At 46.5% G+C, this 18,760-nt stretch overlaps 1 protein-coding gene across 1 annotated transcript in view; it reads right to left on the minus strand.

The window, feature by feature from the left end:
- Positions 1 to 1,712: 1,712 nt before the first annotated feature.
- LOC123996757 (potassium/sodium hyperpolarization-activated cyclic nucleotide-gated channel 2-like) overlaps positions 1,713 to 18,760 on the minus strand; it is a 76,036-nt gene continuing 58,988 nt past the window's right edge. The window contains exon 8 of the mRNA XM_046300423.1: positions 1,713 to 3,689. Coding sequence (XP_046156379.1) covers positions 2,713 to 3,689 — 977 coding nt within the window. The 3' untranslated portion in view covers positions 1,713 to 2,712. The remainder of the gene's footprint in view (positions 3,690 to 18,760) is intronic.

Below are 18,760 nucleotides of genomic sequence, written 5' to 3' on the forward strand. Positions count from 1 at the left end.
CAACAAATCCCTTCCAAACCCACAACCTTGGCGCCACTGACAAGGTGGATGATACAGTAAAACTTATGATGAAACACAATGGAAAGTAATAACAGTCCAAAATAAATGGGGCCTGAGGGATCCAATCTTCTCTCTCATTACATAGTAATGGTGGTGGTGGTGGTGGTGGTGTGGGGGTTATTGAGCAGCAGATGAAGTGGATGTCAGCGCTTGGAAAGCCTCTTCCACTAATACTTTTGGACACTAATCAGTGGAGGCCGGTACACACATTCAGTGGCATCACTTATGGTCGGAGACACATCATTGAAATGCACCCTCCAAAATGTCTGCTCTGTCCTTGCTGCAGATTAGAATAGAATGGGAGTCATTTAGATTTCAGCATTCCAGAAGCATTATGTAATTTATGCACACAAAATCTACCTCAATTTGATTCAATATTACTGTTAGAATTAGAGAGGAAAGGAAAAAGAAAATGGATTTGTTTTAAACTTCAAATAATCTAAAAAGTATTGAAATGGATGGGACAATGCAGATGAGATCATAATATGAAAAGTTCAATGTATTCATTAAATGGTGTAATGTGTGGATCTGACCAGGGTGCATCAGTCTGTACAGTATAATAATACATATTAGAGGAATCAATTACACTGCACAGTGCCTTCAGAACATCAGTCAGACTATAAAATATAAAACTATGATCTGTCTATTCTAAACTTCAGCTATGCAAAAAACCTGATACGCATTTCCATCAGGGTTGAATGAGATACAGTATGTTGATATATTCATGTGATTCATAACTCAGATCAGGAAATGGATTTCAATAGCCGAGCAACCAATGGGGATGGATGACTTGGTTTAAACACTATATGCACAAAAGTATGTGGACACCCCATAAAATGAGTGGATTTGGATGTTTCAGCCACACCCGTTGCTGACAGGTGTATAAAATTGAGCACACCGCCATGCAATCTCCATAGACAAACGTTGGCAGTAGAATGGCCTTACTGAAGAGCTTTCAACGTGGCACCATCATAGGATGCCACCTTTCCAGCAAATCAGTTCGTCAAATTTCTGCCCTGCTAGAGCTGCCCCAGTCAGCTGTAAGTGCTGTTATTGTGAAGTGGAAATGTCTAGGAGCAACAACGGCTCAGCCCAAAGCGGTAGGCCACACAAGCTCACAGACTGGGACTGCCGAGTGCTGCAGCACATAGAGCGTAAAAATTGTCTGTCCACGGTTGCAACAGTCACTGCAGTGTTCTAAACTGCTTCTGGAAGCAACGTCAGCACAATAATTGTTCATTGGGAGATTCAGGAAATGGATTTCAATAGCCGAGCAGCCCCACACTAACCTAAGATCACCATGCACAATGCCAAGCGCAGGCTGGAGTGGTTTAAAGCTTGCTGCCATTGGATACTGGAGCAGTTGAAACGCCTTGACCTCAACCCCATCGAACACCTTTGGGATGAATTGGAACGCCAACTGCGAGCCAGGTCTCATCGCCCAACATCAGTGCCCGACCTCACTAATGCTCATGTGGCTGAATGGAAGCAAGACCTCTCAGCAATGTTCCAACATCTAGTGGAAAGCTTTCCCAGCAGAGTAGAGGTTGTTATAGCAGCAAAGGGGGGACCAACTGCATATTAATGCCCATGATTTTCTAATGAGATGTGGTCGACGAGTATGTGCCATGTAGTATGTGAGTATGTGCTCATGTAGTGTATATCACTTGCACCCTAGCTGTATTCTGGCCAAGCCAGAATGAAATGTAGGCTGTAGACTCCAAGAAATATACTGAAATTACACCTACACTGTCATCTGCAAATACAATTTGAGGACGGGGGAAGATATATTTATAGATATGAATTCCTTATTCTCTCTCACACACACACACACACACACACACACACACACACACACACACACACACACACACACACACACACACACACACACACACACACACACACACACACACACACACACACACACACACACACACACACACACACACACACACACACACACATGATATGGCTTCAAATGTTGAAATCAAGGCAGTGAAATGATCGTTTTTTTCAGAAATACATTATTAATCCCATTAATGCAATGCAACATTTTGTTTATTAAGCCCAACCTGTAAAAAAAAAAAAAAAACTATAATTTAAGACATGGTCTAAAAAAAACATTTTCTTGTTTTCTGAAACAATATTACAGTGACATGAGTAGAACTTTTGTTAAAAACAGTCCGTAGAGAAAAGATGAAATCCCAGAAGAACTTCTGCAAAGCGTTGATGTCATCGTTGTCATCTGAAGCAGGTTCCTGATTTTCTTCTTGTCCCTGCCAGTTTGTATTGTTCGACTATATAGATAATGGGTGAGAGATGCGTGCTATTTATGTTGAATATGGTTACAGTAAAGAGAGTAAATAAAGGAGAGATGTGGGGAGAAGGTGCTACTACTACGTACAGCCGGTATCTACAATCTATGTCTGTGGGTGGAGTAGAAACATCCCACCTCTGATAATAACTATATTGTTAGTCATACATTGTCTTCCAGCTACGGTCTCCCTCTCCAAGGTCCCACAGCATACATTCTTATAGTCATATTCAGACCCGTGTGACAGGGAGAGGGGAGATTATTGGGTCTAAGGACAAAACCTTCCACAGTTCCCACAACCAAAAACCACTGGCTCTGCAGAAATCTAATAAAGGTCACAAATTGGAAGATAGCCTCGATCTGACATGGTCTGTCTCAGGGTGGCTGGCTTTGGAGTCCTTTTTGGGTAAACCTGAGTCCGGAAGGGCTGGCGGCAAGCCTGATCCCATGCCCACTCCCATGCCGATTCCCATACCCGCACCCATGCCTGTCCCCAGCGATGTCAGAGTCCCCGGGAGGGAGGCTAGAGGAAACGCCCCCACAGACATCTGGTGGGGCAGCACCATCCTATGAGTCACAGCGCTCCTGAGCCCCACAGAGCCCGGGGGGGTCTGAGGTGGACCAATGGATGTTGAGGAAACACGGTTGGACTGTGATGGGCTCGGGGCCACGGGTTGAGCCCCTCCCTGGGGCAGAGAGGGCTGAGATGCAGACAGTGCCCTGGCGTCCTGACTCAGACTGCTCATGTGCAGAGAGCGGGTGCTGTTATGGGTGTTGGGCCGGTGTGGGGGGCTGGGTACGATCTGCTGGACCAGAGAGAGCTGGGAGCCAGAAGAGTGGCCGTACTGGAATGTCCGTCCCCCAGCAGCTAGGGGGCTCTGGATGGGGGGGCTCGAGAGGGCGGAGGCGAAGGCACCACCGGCGTGTAGCTGGGGCTGCAAGGTCTGCTCAGTCTGGGGAGGAGGGGAGGCTGACATGCTCTGCATCACCTGGAACCTCCGTACCATCCGAGGTGACTGCAGGGCCCCGGCCCCTACCAGGGGGCCTGCCATGGGGGGACAGAAGCTCATAGCCACAGCCTGCTGGAGGGTGGCGATGGCTGAGCTCTGAGGTGGGGTTGGAGGAGCGAAGATACCCCCGTGCGTGGGGGGGTTGGACATGGACATGGCACGAGGCCTCTGCATGTCCACCTGCTGCACCATCTCACGGTCATATTTCACAATCTCTTGGATAATTTCATTCTCTCGGTTGTTGAAGACACCCGAGTTGAGGTCATGCTGAACCTTGTGCATTAGGATTGAGTTCTTCTTCCCTGAGGACGGAAAATAGAAGAGAAGAAATGAGACTCTGTTACCTGAGCAGACACAGTTCCACTGTAGAATCAGCACAATCAATACATTATACAAAGTAATAAACAGCCAAATGGTCCAATGAATACTCCTAACAGTGCCCTACAGTAATAGCATTCTCCCCCCTGATTAGTTGGTATTAGAGAAGTTGCTGGCATAGCAGAACAGAGTATGGGGCAGTTGGAAGCAGTTAACCTGATCAGGACAGCCATGTATTCACATCTCCTTTCAGTCTGCCTATCTGGGGGCTGTCTGTAATGGCTAAGGTGCATAAAGATGGAGGAATTTGGGCCTCCCGGGTGGCGCAGTGGTCTAAGGCACTGCATCGCAGTGCTAGAGCTGTGCCACCAGAGACTCTGGGTTCGAGCCCAGTCTCTGTCGCAGCCGGCCTCGACCGGGAGGTCCATGGGACGACGCACAAAGTTCGGCTTAGAGAGGGTTTGGCCGGGAGGTATATACTTGTTTCATCTCGCACTAGCGACTTCTGTGGCGGGCCAGACGCAGTGCACGCTGACCAGGTCGCTCCTACACATTAGTGCGGCTGGCTACCGGGTTGGATGCGCGCTCTGTTAAGAAGCAGTGCAGCTTGGTTGGGTTGTGTTTCGGAGGTCGCATGACTCTCGACCTTCGGAGTTGTAGTGATGAGACAAGGTAGTTGAATACTACGAAACTGGGGAGAAAAAGTCAAAATAAAGTAAAAATAAAAATGTAATTAAAAAAAGATATGACGCCATTGTTCTTGCACTATCCACAGACTTTTTAATCTACGGTGCGCAGCGTGTAAATCAATGCGTTTAATGTGTAAATCAGCACAATCTACTTTTTGTTTTTTTTAATTGCCACCTTCTTGGGGCTAAAATTGGGATCATGTATACTGTGCTAATGCCAATACAAAAAAATAGTATTGGACAGCATTGTACAATACAGCAAGCGTAGCAAATTAGGTGTCTGTGGTAAGTACTCGCCATCTTTACGCACCTTCGCTACTGAATTTTTCACTGAGAAGGGAAGATAAGCTCCAGCCTCCGTATGTGTCAGTGGTCTCACTGTAGATGTTTTAACTGTGTGTGTTTGTGTACTAGAGCTGTTGTGATCAATTGAATTCCTGACCCATTTTGCTCGATAACAATACATAAATAATTGTCAAAAGTTTGGACACTCATTCAAGTGCTTTTCTGTATTTTTACTATGTTCTACATTGTAGAATAATAGTGACGACATCAAAATGATGAAATAACACATATGGAATCACGTAGTAACCAAAAAAGTGTTAAACAAATCAAAATATATTTTAAATTTGAGATCCTTCAAAGTAGTCACCCTTTGCCTTGATGACAGCTTTGCACACTCTTGGCATTCTCTCAACCAGCTTCATGAGGAACGCTTTTCCAACAGTCTTGAAGGAGTTCCCATATACAGTTGAAATCGGAAGTTTACATACACTTAGGTTGAAGTCATTAAAACTTGGTTTTTAACCACTCCATAAATTTCTTGTTAACAAACTAGAGTTTTGGCAGGTCGGTTAGGGCATCTACTTTGTGCTTTACACAAGTCATTTTTCCCAAAATTGTTTACAGACAGATTATTTCACTTATAATTCATTGTATCACAATTCCAGTGGGTCAGAAGTTTACATACACTGAGTTGACAATGCCTTTAAACAATGGCTTTAGAAACTTCTGATAGGCTAATTTACGTCATTTGAGTCAATTGGAAGTGTACCTGTGGATGGGTTTCAAGGCCTACCTTCAAACTCAGTGCCTTTTTGCTTGAGATCATGGGAAAATCAAAAGAGATCAGCCAAGACCTCAGAAAGAAAATTGTAGACCTCCACATGTTTGGTTCATCCTTGGGAGCAATTTCCTAAGGCCTGAAGGTACCATGTTCATCTGTACAAAAACAATAGTACGCAAGTATAAACACAATGGGACCACAGAGCCGTCATACCGCTCAAGAAGGAGACGTCGTCTCCTAGAAATGAACGTACTTTGGTGTGAAAATCAATCCCAGAACAACAGCAAAGGAACTTATGAAGATACCGGAGGAAACAGGTACAAAAGTATCTATATCCACAGTAAAACGAGTCCTATATCGACATAACCTGAAAGGCCGCTCAGCAAGGAAAAAGCCACTGCTCCAAAACCGGCATAAAAAAAGCCAGACTACGGTTTGCAACTACACATGGGGACAAAGATCATACTTTTTGTAGAAATGTCCTCTGGTCTGATGAAACAAAAATAAAATTGTTTGGCCATAACGACAATCCTTATGTTGGGAGGGAAAAGGGGGAGCCTTGCAAGCTGAAGAACACCATCCCAACCGTGAAGCACGGGGTGGCAGCATCATGTTGCGTGGGTGCTGTGCTGCAGGAGGGACTAGTGCACTTCATGAGGGGAAATTATGTGGATATATTGAAGCAACATCTCAAGACATCAGTCAGGAAGTGAAAGCTTGGTCGCAAATAGGTCAAGCATACTTCCAAAGTTGCGGCAAAATAGCTTAAGGACAACAAAGTCAAGGTATTGGAGTGGCCATCACAAAGCCCTGACCTCAATCCGATAGAACATTTGTGGGCAGAACTGAAAAAGCGTGCATGAGCAAGGAGGCCTACAAACCTGACTCAGTTACACCAGCTCTGTCAGGAGGAATGGGCCAGAATTCAACCAACTTCTTGTGGGAAGCTTGTGGATGGCTACCCAAAATGTTTGACCCAAGTTAAACAATTTAAAGGCAATTTTACCAAATACTAATTGAGTGTATGTATATTTCTGACCCACTGGGGATGTGATGAAGGGTATAAAAGCTGAAATAAATCATTCTCTCTACTATTATTCTGACATGTCACATTATTAAAATAAAGTGGTGATCCTAACTGATCTAAGACAGGGAATTTTTACTAGGATTAAATGTCAGGAATTGTGAAAAACTGAGTTTAAATGTATTTGGCTTAGGTGTATGTAAACTTCTGACTTCAACTGTATGCTGAGCACTTGTTGACTGCTTTTCCTTCACTCTGCGGTCCAACTCATCCCAAACCATCTCAATTGGATTGAGATCGGGTGACTGTGGAAGCCAGGACATCTGATGCAGCACTCCATCACTCTCATTCTTGGTCAAATAGCCATTTCACAGCCTGAAGGTGTGTTTTGAGTCATTGTCCTCTTGAAAAACCACACATGCGGAGATCATCCATTCACCTACTCTGCGTCTCACAAAGACACGGTGGTTGGAACCAAAAATCGCACATTTGGACTCATCAGACCGAAGGACAAATTTCCACCGGTCTAAGGTACATTGCTCATGTTTCTTGGCCCAAGCAAGTCTCTTCTTTTTATTGGTGTCCTTTAGTAGTTGTTTCTTTGCAGAAATGTGACCATGAAGGCCTGATTCATGCGGTCTCCTCTGAACAATTGATGTTCAGATGTGTCTGTTACTTGAACTCTGTGAAGCATTTATTTGAACTGCAATTTTGTGCATATTGGCTTAGGCTATATACTACATAATTCAACACCTAAGGAAGTGGAAGTCAAAACATATTAGCTAGATTGCCAACCCTAAATATGATATTGTTGCTAGATAGCCATGTAATTGGTCTAATTAATATCCAACAAAAAACGTTCATGTGAACGTATTCACTACAAATGGTGCTCGGTTCCGCCAACGCATTTATCCTCAATTATATACTCTGTTTGTAAAGTGCTGGTAATTTCTCAATATTTAGTGTTGAGAAATGTTTTTCATACATAAAGAAAGTAGGTTGTAGGTTTCATTACATACAGTCGAGAAGAACTACTGAATATAAGATCAGCGTCAACTCACCATCAGTACGACCAAGAATATGTTTTTCGCCACGCGGATCCTGTGTTCTGCCTTACAAACAGGACAACGGAATGGATCGCATGCAGCGACCCAAAAAAACGACTCCGAAAAAGAGGGAAATGTGGCGGTCTTCTGGTCAGACTCCGGAAACAGCACACCGTGCACCACTCCCTAGCATTCTTCATGCCAATGTCCAGTCTCTAGACAACAAGGTTGATGAAGTCCGAGCAAGGGTAGCATTCCAGAGGGACATCAGAGACTGTAACGTTCTGTGCTTCACGGAAACATGGCTCACTGGAGAGACGCTATCCGAAGCGGTGTAGCCAGCTGGTTTCTCCACGCATCGCGCCGACAGAAACAAACACCTTTCTGGTAAGAAGAGGGGCGGGGGTGTATGCCTTATGACTAACGAGACATGGTGTGATGAAAGAAACATACAGGAACTCAAATCCTTCTGTTCACCTGATTTAGAATTCCTCACAATCAAATGTAGACCGCATTACCTACCAAGAGAATTCTCTTCGATTATAATCACAGCCGTATATATCCCCCCCCCCCCCAAGCAGACACATCGATGGCTCTGAACGAACTTTATTTAACTCTTTGCAAACTGGAAACCATTTATCCGGAGGCTGCATTCATTGTAGCTGGGGATTTTAACAAGGCTAATCTGAAAACTGGACTCCCTAAATTTTATCAGCATATCGATTGCGCAACCAGGGGTGGAAAAACCTTGAATCATTGTTACTCTAACTTCCGCGACGCATATAAGGCCCTGCCCCGCCCCCCCTTTTGGAAAAGCTGACCACGACTCCATTTTGCTGATCCCTACCTACAGACAGAAACTAAAACTAGAGGCTCCCACGCTGAGGTCTGTCCAACGCTGGTCCGACCAAGCTGACTCCACACTCCAAGACTGCTTCCAGCACGTGGACTGGAATATGTTTCGTATTGCGTCAGATAACAACATTGACGAATACGCTGATTCGGTGTGCGAGTTCATTAGAACGTGCGTTGAAGATGTCATTCCCATAGCAACGATTAAAACATTCCCTAACCAGAAACCGTGGATTGATGGCAGCATTCGCGTGAAACTGAAAGCGCGAACCACTGCTTTTAATCAGGGCAAGGTGTCTGGTAACATGACCGAATACAAACAGTGCAGCTATTCCCTCCGCAAGGCTATCAAACAAGCTAAGCGTCAGTACAGAGACAAAGTAGAATCTCAATTCAACGGCTCAGACACAAGAGGCATGTGGCAGGGTCTACAGTCAATCACGGACTACAGGAAGAAATCCAGCCCAGTCACGGACCAGCTGGCCGGTGTGTTTACGGACATATTCAATCAATCTCTATACCAGTCTGCTGTTCCCACATGCTTCAAGAGGGCCACCATTGTTCCTGTTCCCATGAAAGCTAAGGTAACTGAGCTAAACGACTACCGCCCCGTAGCACTCACTTCCGTCATCATGAAGTGCTTTGAGAGACTAGTCAAGGACCATATCACCTCCACCCTACCTGACACACTAGACCCACTCCAATTTGCTTACCGCCCAAATAGGTCCACAGACGATGCAATCTCAACCACACTGCATACTGCCCTAACCCATCTGGACAAGAGGAATACCTATGTGAGAATGCTGTTCATCGACTACAGCTCGGCATTCAACACCATAGTACCCTCCAAGCTCGTCATCAAGCTCGAGACCCTGGGCAACTGGGTACTGGACTTCCTGACGGGCCGCCCCCAGGTGGTGAGGGTAGGTAACAACATCTCCTCCCCTCTGATCCTCAACACTGGGGCCCCACAAGGGTGCGTTCTGAGCCCTCTCCCGTACTCCCTGTTCACCCACGACTGCGTGGCCACGCACGCCTCCAACTCAATCATCAAGTTTGCGGACGACACAACAGTGGTAGGCTTGATTACCAACAATGACGAGACGGCCTACAGGGAGGAGGTGAGGGCCCTCGGAGTGTGGTGTCAGGAAAATAACCTCACACTCAACGTCAACAAAACTAAGGAGATGATTGTGGACTTCAGGAAACAGCAGAGGGAACACCCCCCTATCCACATCGATGGAACAGTAGTGGAGAGGGTAGCAAGTTTTATGTTCCTCGGCATACACATCACAGACAAACTGAATTGGTCCACTCACACAGACAGCATCGTGAAGAAGGCGCAGCAGCGCCTCTTCAACCTCAGGAGGCTGAAGAAATTCGGCTTGTCACCAAAAGCACTCACAAACTTCTACAGATGCACAATCGAGAGCATCCTGGCAGGCTGTATCACCGCCTGGTACGGCAACTGCTCCGCCCTCAACCGTAAGGCTCTCCAGAGGGTAGTGAGGTCTGCACAACGCATCACCGGGGGCAAACTACCTGCCCTCCAGGACACCTACACCACCCGATGTTACAGGAAGGCCATAAAGATCATCAAGGACATCAACCACCCGAGCCACTGCCTGTTCACCCCGCTATCATCCAGAAGGTGAGGTCAGTACAGGTGCATCAAAGCTGGGACCGAGAGACTGAAAAACAGCTTCTATCTCAAGGCCATCAGACTGTTAAACAGCCACCACTAACATTGAGTGGCCGCTGCCAACACACTGACACTGACTCAACTCCAGCCACTTTAATAATGGGAATTGATGGGAATGATGTAAATATATCACTAGCCACTTTAAACAATGCTACCTTATATAATGTTACTTACCCTACATTATTCATCTCATATGCATACGTATATACTGTACTCTATATCATCGACTGCATCCTTATGAAATACATGTATCACTAGCCACTTTAACTATGCCACTTTGTTTACATACTCATCTTATATGTATATACTGTACTTGATACCATCTACTGTATCTTGCCTATGCTGCTCTGTACCATCACTCATTCATATATCCTTATGTACATGTTCTTTATCCCCTTACACTGTGTATAAGACAGTAGTTTAGGAATTGTTAGTTAGATTACTTGTTGGTTATTACTGCATTGTCGGAACTAGAAGCACAAGCATTTCGCTACAAGCGCATTAACATCTGAGCCGAATTTCTTCTCATGAGCTTGTGCCACGTTCATATCTTAGTCGGAAATAGGAAACTCGATTAGTGTCCAACTTGCTGTTTCTTTGAACCCGGCACATGAAAAACTTCAAACCGTTAGTATATTGGAAATGTCCTTGTTCCAACTAGCACATGAACCAACAAGTGTGATCGGAGCGAGTGGTCGCATCGGCACTTCGCTCCTGCAGGTAGTATAACTTTTTCATTACATTTCATTATATTTCATTATAGCACAACGGTTTGATTTGTCTAATCTTAGCAATTTCTTCTCAGCTAGCTACATAGCCGTCTTTGTATCAAAGATAATTGCGTAATTATCGTATTTCGCCGTCCTAACGTAGTCTTCACTAGCCAGCTAGCTAACGTCCACTGATTAGCTGCACTGGAGAAACTATTACACTCAACTGAACGACTTGATTAGTGTAGTGTTAGCTAGCTACATAGCTGTCTTTGCTGTCTTCGTATCTTTGTATCCAAGATAATTGTGTTGTTTAGGTTTAGAGTGTGTAGTCTTAGAGTGATTATCTTAATTTACCGAGGTTAGCTAGCCAGCTATTTGTCGTCCTTAACGTAGGAGACTCTGCTAGCTAGCCAACGCTAGCCAACGTCTTCTGAATAGAACTCAACAACCCGGTCGCATTCACAGGTAGTATCACATTTTCACTTCATTTCATTACAGTACAACGGTTTGATTTGTTTGATCGTAGCTAGCTACATAGCCGTCTTTGTATCAAAGATAATTGTGTAGTCTAGAGCGATTTTCTAGGTTAGCTAGCCAGCTATTGTCGTTCTTTTAACGCAACGTAACGTAAACAACACTACTAGCTAGCCAGCTAGCCCCAGAATAGCAGCACTGTAGAAACTATTACACTCAACGGAATGACTTGATTAGTGTAGTGTCAACAACGTAGTGTCAACAACGCACCCACTGCCAGCTAGCCTACTTCAGCAGTACTGTATCATTTTAATCATTTTAGTCAATAAGATTCTTGCTACGTAAGCTTAACTTTCTGAACATTCGAGACGTGTAGTCCACTTGTCATTCCAATCTCCTTTGCATTAGCGTAGCCTCTTCTGTAGCCTGTCAACTATGTGTCTGTTTATCCCTGTTCTCTCCTCTCTGCACAGACCATACAAACGCTCCACACCGCGTGGCCGCGGCCACCCTAATCTGGTGGTCCCAGCGCGCACGACCCACGTGGAGTTCCAGGTCTCCGGTAGCCTCTGGAACTGCCAATCTGCGGTCAACAAGGCAGAGTTCATCTCAGCCTATGCCTCCCTCCAGTTCCTCGACTTCTTGGCACTGACGGAAACATGGATCACCACAGACAACACTGCTACTCCTACTGCTCTCTCTTCGTCCGCCCACGTGTTCTCGCACACCCCGAGAGCTTCTGGTCAGCGGGGTGGTGGCACCGGGATCCTCATCTCTCCCAAGTGGTCATTCTCTCTTTCTCCCCTTACCCATCTGTCTATCGCCTCCTTTGAATTCCATGCTGTCACAGTTACCAGCCCTTTCAAGCTTAACATCCTTATCATTTATCGCCCTCCAGGTTCCCTCGGAGAGTTCATCAATGAGCTTGATGCCTTGATAAGCTCCTTTCCTGAGGACGGCTCACCTCTCACAGTTCTGGGCGACTTTAACCTCCCCACGTCTACCTTTGACTCTTTCCTCTCTGCCTCCTTCTTTCCACTCCTCTCCTCTTTTGACCTCACCCTCTTACCTTCCCCCCATACTCACAAGGCAGGCAATACGCTCGACCTCATCTTTACTAGATGCTGTTCTTCCACTAACCTCATTGCAACTCCCCTCCAAGTCTCCGACCACTACCTTGTATCCTTTTCCCTCTCGCTCTCATCCAACACCTCCCACACTGCCCCTACTCGGATGGTATCGCGCCGTCCCAACCTTCTCTCTCTCCCCCGCTACTCTCTCCTCTTCCATCCTATCATCTCTTCCCTCCGCTCAAACCTTCTCCAACCTATCTCCTGATTCTGCCTCCTCAACCCTCCTCTCCTTCCTCTCTGCATCCTTTGACTCTCTATGTCCCCTATCCTCCAGGCCGGCTCGGTCCTCCCCTCCCGCTCCGTGGCTCGATGACTCATTGCGAGCTCACAGAACAGGGCTCCGGGCAGCCGAGCGGAAATGGAGGAAAACTCGCCTCCCTGCGGACCTGGCATCCTTTCATTCCCTCCTCTCTACATTTTCCTCCTCTGTCTCTGCTGCTAAAGCCACTTTCTACCACGCTAAATTCCAAGCATCTGCCTCTAACCCTAGGAAGCTCTTTGCCACCTTCTCCTCCCTCCTGAATCCTCCTCCCCCTCCCCCCCTCCTCCCTCTCTGCAGATGACTTCGTCAACCATTTTGAAAAGAAGGTTGACGACATCCGATCCTCGTTTGCTAAGTCAAACGACACCGCTGGTTCTGCTCACACTGCCCTACCCTGTGCTCTGACCTCTTTCTCCCTCTCTCTCCAGATGAAATCTCGCGTCTTGTGACGGCCGGCCGCCCAACAACCTGCCCGCTTGACCCTATCCCCTCCTCTCTTCTCCAGACCATTTCCGGAGACCTTCTCCCTTACCTCACCTCGCTCATCAACTCATCCCTGACCGCTGGCTACGTCCCTTCCGTCTTCAAGAGAGCGGGAGTTGCACCCCTTCTGAAAAAACCTACACTCGATCCCTCCGATGTCAACAATTACAGACCAGTATCCCTTCTTTCTTTTCTCTCCAAAACTCTTGAACGTGCCGTCCTTGGCCAGCTCTCCCGCTATCTCTCTCTGAATGACCTTCTTGATCCAAATCAGTCAGGTTTCAAGACTAGTCATTCAACTGAGACTGCTCTCCTCTGTATCACGGAGGCGCTCCGCACTGCTAAAGCTAACTCTCTCTCCTCTGCTCTCATCCTTCTAGATCTATCGGCTGCCTTCGATACTGTGAACCATCAGATCCTCCTCTCCACCCTCTCCGAGTTGGGCATCTCCGGCGCGGCCCACGCTTGGATTGCGTCCTACCTGACAGGTCGCTCCTACCAGGTGGCGTGGCGAGAATCTGTCTCCTCACCACGCGCTCTCACCACTGGTGTCCCCCAGGGCTCTGTTCTAGGCCCTCTCCTATTCTCGCTATACACCAAGTCACTTGGCTCTGTCATAACCTCACATGGTCTCTCCTATCATTGCTATGCAGACGACACACAACTAATCTTCTGCTTTCCCCCTTCTGATGACCAGGTGGCGAATCGCATCTCTGCATGTCTGGCAGACATATCAGTGTGGATGACGGATCACCACCTCAAGCTGAACCTCGGCAAGACGGAGCTGCTCTTCCTCCCGGGGAAGGACTGCCCGTTCCATGATCTCGCCATCACGGTTGACAACACCATTGTGTCCTCCTCCCAGAGCGCTAAGAACCTTGGCGTGATCCTGGACAACACCCTGTCGTTCTCAACCAACATCAAGGCGGTGGCCCGTTCCTGTAGGTTCATGCTCTACAACATCCGCAGAGTACGACCCTGCCTCACACAGGAAGCGTCGCAGGTCCTAATCCAGGCACTTGTCATCTCCCGTCTGGATTACTGCAACTCGCTGTTGGCTGGGCTCCCTGCCTGTGCCATTAAACTCCTTCAACTCATCCAGAACGCCGCAGCCCGTCTGGTGTTCAACCTTCCCAAGTTCTCTCACGTCACCCGCTCCTCCGTTCTCTCCACTGGCTTCCAGTTGAAGCTCGCATCCGCTACAAGACCATGGTGCTTGCCTACGGAGCTGTGAGGGGAACGGCACCTCAGTACCTCCAGGCTCTGATCAGGCCCTACACCCAAACAAGGGCACTGCGTTCATCCACCTCTGGCCTGCTCGCCTCCCTACCACTGAGGAAGTACAGCTCCCGCTCAGCCCAGTCAAAACTGTTCGCTGCTCTGGCCCCCCAATGGTGGAACAAACTCCCTCACGACGCCAGGACAGCGGAGTCAATCAACACCTTCCGGAGACACCTGAAACCCCACCTCTTTAAGGAATACCTAGGATAGGATAAGTAATCCCTCTCACCCCCCCTTTAAGATTTAGATGCACTATTGTAAAGTGACTGTTCCACTGGATGTCATAAGGTGAATGCACCAATTTGTAAGTCGCTCTGGATAAGAGCATCTGCTAAATGACTTAAATGTAAATGTAAATGTAAATGTAATGCTAACCATGTGTATGTGACAAATAAATTTGATTTGATTTGATTTGAAGCTGAGACTCTCCTCTCTTTAACAACAGTAACATTAGGAAAAAAGTGTTTTTCCTGCAATTACATTTTGAAATGTTGTTCGTATGCTCCCTTCACTCCGTGCACAAGGTGGGGGGAGGGATTGAGAGCGGGCAGCGAAACAGGGGCGGAGGGGCAGATACTTTACTTGCAGGAAGCAGGTTAATGCACATTACAGTTGACCAAATAATGGTTTGAATAGAACCCTAAAAAACATTGTGTAGCCTAATTACCAGTTTACGGACGTAAGCAAAATGCTTTGGTAAGATGCAGGCAATGTCGGTGTCTGCAATTTTCAGTTAATCGTCCCATCTATAGCATGTACCACCTGAATTGTAAACACAAGGGTGTGAGGATGGGTGGCCTGTGTTTTCTCAAAAAATGGGGTGGATCAACATGTGCATGTGTGTAGTGGTTGTGTGGGCCTGGGTTGGTGGTGGTGCTGGGGGAGAAACCAATTTGCAGCTGAAATTGCCTCCTTCACGGAGCTCACGCAGGCGGCCAAGTAAGATCACAGATCCATCTCTCTCATCTCTCCAGTGTTCAAAACATTTCTAGTTGAACGCGCATTAAAAAAAACTCCCAGGATTATTACTTCCGCCCCCTCTCAAGTTTCAGAGTTTCATCTTTACTACTCTCTGTTTTTCTCCCTATCAGCAGGGCATTTTCAACTTGTCAGTCTCCATCGGGCTTTTAAAAACAAATAGAGTGACACCCACATGAAAACATCAGGTGGATTTGAAACATGAGTCTGAGGGACTGGGAGAACATGGAAAATACAGTCTGACAGGGACATTAACTCTAATTCAAGCTGCATAACTAGCTAGCATGGTACAACACAGTCCAGTTGACTGCAGAGTGGTTGGCTGCTATAGGCCCCAGGCCAAAAGGGCCAAGTCTATTATGTTTCCTTAGGGTCAGAGTTCAATGAGTCTAGTCTACTGTCTCTTCCATAGACATCTAAAGGCGCCAGAGCACTGTAGTACACACCCTGATCTGCTAAACAGAAGGATCATAGTCTCCTGTCCTGACATTGCGTAAACTACAAGACTTTATAAACATGATTTCTTTGGATGCTTTAGATGAAGGTGTCGGAAAAAGACCAAAATAACTCCAAGGTTAACAGAGAATTACCATCCTCTGAATGACTGTTTAGATCTGGAATTCATTAGATCTGGATGGCTGCAAACTTTCTACTATTAAACTCGGACAAAACAGAGATGCTTGTTCTAGGTCCCAAGAAACAAAGAGATCTTCTGTTGAATCTGACAATTAATCTTAATGGTTGTACAGTCGTCTCAAATAAAACTGTGAAGGACCTCGGCGTTACTCTGGACCCTGATCTCTCTTTTGAAGAACATATCAAGACCATTTCGAGGACAGCTTTTTTCCATCTACGTAACATTGCAAAAATCAGAAACTTTCTGTCCAAAAATGATGCAGAAAAATTAATCCATGCTTTTGTCACTTCTAGGTTAGACTACTGCAATGCTCTATTTTCCGGCTACCCGGATAAAGCACTAAATAAACTTCAGTTAGTGCTAAATACGGCTGCTAGAATCCTGACTAGAACCAAAAAAATTGATCATATTACTCCAGTGCTAGCCTCTCTACACTGGCTTCCTGTCAAAGCAAGGGCTGATTTCAAGGTTTTACTGCTAACCTACAAAGCATTACATGGGCTTGCTCCTACCTACCTCTCTGATTTGGTCCTGCCGTACATACCTATACGTACGCTACGGTCACAAGACGCAGGCCTCCTAATTGTCCCTAGAATTTCTAAGCAAACAGCTGGAGGCAGGGCTTTCTCCTATAGAGCTCCATTTTTATGGAACGGTCTGCCTACCCATGTCAGAGACGCAAACTCGGTCTCAACCTTTAAGTCTTTACTGAAGACTCATCTCTTCAGTGGGTCATATGATTGAGTGTAGTCTGGCCCAGGAGTGGGAAGGTGAACGGAAAGGCTCTGGAGCAACGAACCGCCCTTGCTGTCTCTGCCTGGCCGGTTCCCCTTTTTCCACTGGGATTCTCTGCCTCTAACCCTGTTACGGGGCTGAGTCACTGGCTTGCTGGGGCTCTCTCGTGCCGTCCCTGGGGGGATGCGTCACCTGGGTGGGTTGATTCACTGTTGTGGTCGGCCTGTCTGGGTTCCCCCCCCCCCCTTGGGTTGTACCGTGTCGGAGATCTTTGTGGGCTATACTCGGCCTTGTCTCAGGATGGTAAGTTGGTGGTTGAAGATTTCCCTCTAGTGGTGTGGGGGCTGTGCTTTGGCAAAGTGGGTGGGGTTATATCCTTCCTGTTTGGCCCTGTCCGGGGTGTCCTCGGATGGGGCCACAGTGTCTCCTGACCCCTCCTGTCTCAGCCTCCAGTATTTATGCTGCAGTAGTTTGTGTCGGGGGGCTAGGGTCAGTTTGTTTATCTGGAGTACTTCTCCTGTCCTATTCGGTGTCCTGTGTAAATCTAAGTGTGCGTTCTCTAATTCTCTCCTTCTCTCTTTCTTTCTCTCTCTCGGAGGACCTGAGCCCTAGAACCATGCCCCAGGACTACCTGACATGATGACTCCTTGCTGTCCCCAGTCCACCTGGCCATGCTGCTGCTCCAGTTTCAACTGGCCTGGGCCCTAGGACCATGTCCCAGGACTACCTGACATGAGGACTCCTTGCTGTCCCCAGTCCACCTGGCCATGCTCCTGCTCCAGTTTCAACTGTTCTGCCTTACTATTATTCAACCATGCTGGTCATTTATGAACATTTGAACATCTTGGCCACGTTCTGTTATAATCTCCACCCGGCACAGCCAGAAGAGGACTGGCCACCCCACATATGCTCTCTCTAATTCTCTCTTTCTTTCTCTCTCTCGGAGGACCTGAGCCCTAGGACCGTGCCCCAGGACTACCTGACATGATGGCTCCTTGCTGTCCCCAGTCCACCTGACTGTGCTGCTGCTCCAGTTTCAACTGTTCTGCCTTATTATTATTTGACCATGCTGGTCATTTATGAACATTTGAACATCTTGGTCATGTTCTGTTATAATCTCTACCCGGCACAGCCAGAAGAGGACTGGCCACCCCACATAGCCCGGTTCCTCTCTAGGTTTCTTCCTAGGTTTTGGCCTTTCTAGGGAGTTTTTCCTAGCCACCGTGCTTTTACACCTGCATTGTTTGCTGTTTGGGGTTTTAGGCTGGGTTTCTGTACAGCACTTTGAGATATCAGCTGATGTACGAAGGGCTATATAAATAAATTTGATTTGATTTGATTTGATTAGCTTTCTACCCGCCAGTGACTGTTTAGTCTGGCCACTTACAAAACTAAGCCTTTGATCCAGGATGCTTCTGTTGTCAGTAAATCTAGAGAATAGCTAAACAGCAGACGAATGAACCCTTTCGCATGCTTGTACAATATTTAGCACAATATCAAAAAACGTGCCACAAATCAAATTATGTTTGGTATGAATGCAAAACATTCACAAGAAACATTCATAATAATTCTTAAGATCTGAGAGAGAGAAAGATCCAGTCTCCATTGAATTTACTTATAAAGCATATATTCTAGGGTTGTGTACGTGAGAGAGAGTCTGTGTGTGTGTGTATTTCTTTAGATATTTGTTTTGTATATACTGAGTGTACAAAGCATTAAAAACACAGGTAAAAGCTATGATCCTTTATTGATGTCCCCTGTCAAATCCACTTCAATCAGCGTAGATGAAGGTAGGAGACGGGTTAAAGAAGGATTTTGAAGTTTTGAGACCATAGAGACATGGATTGTTTATGTGAGCCATTCAGAGGGTGAACGGGCAAGACAAAAGATTTAAGTGCCTTTGAACGGGGGATGGGAGTAGGCGCACCAGTTTGTGTCAAGAACAGCAACTCTGCTGGGTTTGTCTCAAGAATTGTACAC

Source organism: Oncorhynchus gorbuscha, linkage group LG15 (assembly GCF_021184085.1).
Source record: "Oncorhynchus gorbuscha isolate QuinsamMale2020 ecotype Even-year linkage group LG15, OgorEven_v1.0, whole genome shotgun sequence".
NCBI classification, from domain to species: domain Eukaryota; kingdom Metazoa; phylum Chordata; class Actinopteri; order Salmoniformes; family Salmonidae; genus Oncorhynchus; species Oncorhynchus gorbuscha.